The 3700-nt window shown below is 38.0% G+C and overlaps 1 protein-coding gene across 1 annotated transcript in view; it reads right to left on the reverse strand.

Moving 5' to 3' along the window:
- Window positions 1–3184, reverse strand: part of LOC123511445 (carbohydrate sulfotransferase 11-like) — a 9792-nt gene extending 6608 nt beyond the window's left edge. Inside the window, exon 1 of the mRNA XM_045267328.1 lies at window positions 1826–3184. Coding sequence (XP_045123263.1) covers window positions 1826–1854 — 29 coding nt within the window. The 5' untranslated portion in view covers window positions 1855–3184. The remainder of the gene's footprint in view (window positions 1–1825) is intronic.
- Between the last annotated feature and the right edge of the window lie 516 nt (window positions 3185–3700).

Genomic DNA, 3700 nt, shown 5'->3' on the forward strand with positions numbered 1-3700 from the left:
GTAGTAGTAGTAGTAGTAGTAGTAGTAGTAGTAATAGTAGGAGTAGTAGTAGCAGTAATAATAGTAGTAGAAGAAGAAGAAAAGAAGTAGTAATAGTAGTAGTAGTGGTGGTGATAGTAGTAGTAGTAGTAGTAGTAGTAGTAGTAGTAGCAGCAGTAGTAGTAGTAGTAGTAGTAGTAGGGATGTATCTAGCATTTTCATTTATTGCTCTTCTTCTTAATTGATTTCCCCGATACGCAAAGAAAGAAATGGAAGAAATAAGAAAAACATTCACACACTCGCTTGAAAGATAACGAAGTAGCAAAGGGAAGTTGGAGAGATAACTTCTTCACTTATTGCTTCACTTCTTGACTAATTTACCTGAAACGTGAAGAAAGAAACAAGGAAAAGTATTCAAACACTCGCTTCTCAATGCCCTGCCAAAGAGAGAGAGAGAGGGGAGGGAAAACTGTGTGTGTGTGTGTGTGTGTGTGTGTGTGTGTGTGTGTGTGTGTGTGTGTGAGGAGCGCCAATAGATGAAGGCACTGACTGACATATAGTGTACTCGTTGAGGGCTAATGGGGTGTGATGATACCTGCAAATTACGGCGTGACAACGAGGAGCTGTAATGAGTGTGTGAAATGACGGTGACCTACATGCTATTGCTGCTGCTACTATTATTACTGTTGTTGTTGCTATTACTGGCGTTACTGGTGGTGGTGGTGGTGGTGGTGGTGGTGGTGCTGTTGTTGTTGTTGTTGCTATTGTTATTGTTGTTGCTGTTTCCTATTTTTTTTTTTTTTTGTATGAGTTGTTATTTGTAATGTTTATATTTGGTTATTGATTTTCAGCTAAATATGAGGATAAATAGATACATACATACATACATACATACATACATACATACATATATACATAAACAAATACATTACGAGATTGAATTATTGATTGACTAAATGATTAGAAAGGTGAAAAAGATACTGTATGTTTGTCATATCATAATTCTACCTTTTACATATATGACTACAAATATACATACGTACATACATACGTACATACACACAAATGTAAAAAAAAAAAGGAAAACGAGATAAAAATTGATTGACAAACATACAGAAAGACAATCAGACAATTAGGTAGATAGATACATAGATAGACATATAGATGGAAAGATAGACAGATAGACAGATAGATAGATAAATAGATAAATAAATACATGAATACACATTACTTCAAACCAAAATTCATCCCTACAGAATTTGAATTATACTCTAATGATAATCCTGTGTGTGTGTGTGTGTGTGTGTGTGTGTGTGTGTGTGTGTGTGTGTGTTGACCGTCTTGGAACACCGGCAGGGCAGCATTGTCAGTCAGCCAGGTGAGGTGTGGGCCTCTGTACACCTGTCACTAATCAAAGGCGTCACAACAAGGAGCCATTAAGAGAGGACACCTTTTATAGGACGTGGTGGTGGTGGTGGTGGAGTTTGTTGTTTGTTGTTGTTGTTGTTGCTGCTGTTGCTGTTGTTGCTGTAGTAGTGGTAGTAGTAGTAGTAGTAGTAGTAGTAGTAGTAGTAGTAGTAGTAGTAGTAGTAGTAGTATAGTAGTTGTTGTTGTTGTTGTTGTTGTTGTTGTTGTTGTTGTTATTATTGTTGTTGTTGTCTCTGTTGTTCGTTCGTTCGTTTATTTGTTTGTATAGTTGTTGTTATTGTTATTGTTGTTTTTGTTGTTGATGTGTTTTTTTTCTCTTTGCCAATATTTTAACAATGTGTGTGTGTGTGTGTGTGTGTGTGTGTGTGTGTGTGTGTGTGTGTGTGCGCGAGCGCTAGGCAAGTGTAGGGTCACTCACCTGGCGCGGCCGTAGGAGTGTCTGGCCATGACGTGAAGTGTGACAGATGAAAACAAAACTTCTTCCTCTAAACTCGACTTATCTTTTCGTACCCTGCTTCCCTTTTACCCTTTCCTCTCTCCCCACGCCTGTATCTGTCCAATATCCTCCCTTCTCCCCAAACTTATCCTCCTATTTTCCTCTTTAATCCACCTCTTAGTCTTCCCTGTATCTCCAGTATTCTTTTTCTTTTCCTCTTTTCCTCCTAAGACCACATGGAAGACTCAAATTTTTCTGTTTCTCTTCCAGTTATCTTTGCTTTCCCTTATCTTACAAGCTTGATGAAGAGGTAAGCAAACGATCTTAAGCTTTGTCTAGTTAACAGTCTGACCTTTAAGCTGCATCGATTAGAGACGGTGTGACTTTCTGGTGGATGGAGCTAGAGGGAGATAGGAAGGGAGAGGGGGAGAGGGAGTGAAAAGAGGGAGGGACTTGGCAGGGTTTGGTAAAGTCACGCTGAGGTGGGTTGAGTCACACGGTGGCTTGGTGGTGGCTGATTTCGTGTTTCACCTTGCCTTTAAATGTCTCGAAGCTTCTGTGATTAGTGGAGCCTTGGTGGTGGTGGTGGTGGTGGTTCCGGTTCGCTCTGGTGGTGTTTGGATGGTGTTGGTTTGCTGTTTGGTGTGTTCTGTCACTTTATCGGTCTTTTTTTTTTCTTCTCTCTCTCTTTCTTTTTCTCTAATTGGTAGTGCTTTTCTTTACCTTCAATTTCTTTTTTTTCTAATGTTTTGATGTGAAAGTTTGTTGATTTCAAGTTTCTTTACGTTATTTCCTTCTTCAAAAAAAAAGTTAGGTTATTTTTTTGTGTGTGATTTTTTGCTAATTTTAGTTATGCTTTTCCACTTTAATAAGGTTTGAACAAATTAGTTTTCCATTCTCTCCTTTTCTTTTCAGCTGAGTTACTTTTATATTGAGTTATCGCGATCCGTCACTCTTCCTCTGATGAATCACGTGAATTGACTCAACTCCTCCAGTACTGAGACGCTTTTCTACCGCGGAGTTAGAACATTTTATTGACATTAGAAAGGGTCTACGGGGGTCAGGAGATTAATGGCCACAGTCTTCACTATCTTAAAATAATCCCCACATATGTTTCTGAAGCTGTATAAAATCGCCAAATAGTAAGCAGAATAAATATGAAAACGCGTCAAGGTACTGAAGAGGTGAGTTATTGAACGTATTTTCTGTCTCACCTGGTTTATTGTTGGCTGTTTCAAATACCACACTGTGCCTCATCTGTCTTGAATCACCACGGAGCAGAAAAGAAATAAAAATAAAAAAATATATGTAGGTGTTTTGCTGAAATCTACTATCATTTACTTCGAGACTTTATCATTTGTCACCAATGGATAGAGAAGACAAACTGCGTGATTTTTTCCTCCTCTTCACTTCTTTCCAATAAATGAGAAAGAGAAAGTACGTGTTTTGTTTTATTCTCTCTCTCTCTCTCTCTCTCTCTCTCTCTCTCTCTCTCTCTCTCTCTCTCTCTCTCTCTCTCTTCCTCTTTTTCACTACTTGATGTCAATAGATCGGAAAGACAAACTATCATTATTCTTTACTTCCTCTTCACTACACGTTACTAAAGAAAGGCAGAGAAAAATTAACAGCTTGTCTTTTTATCTTTTTTTTCGTCTTCTTCGCTACTAAAATGGCTAAGAAAAATTACCAGTTTGTCCTTGTTTCTTCTTTTTTTTTTTTTTTTCGTCCTCTACGCTACTCAATACAATACTAAAAATTGGCTAAGAAAAATTACCCGCTTGTCTTTTTTTTTTTGTCTTCCTCGCTACTCAATACGTTACTAAAGAATGACTCAATACGTTACTTGATGCCAATGAA

The sequence above is a fragment of the Portunus trituberculatus genome, chromosome 31 (assembly GCF_017591435.1).
Source record: "Portunus trituberculatus isolate SZX2019 chromosome 31, ASM1759143v1, whole genome shotgun sequence".
Lineage (NCBI taxonomy): Eukaryota > Metazoa > Arthropoda > Malacostraca > Decapoda > Portunidae > Portunus > Portunus trituberculatus.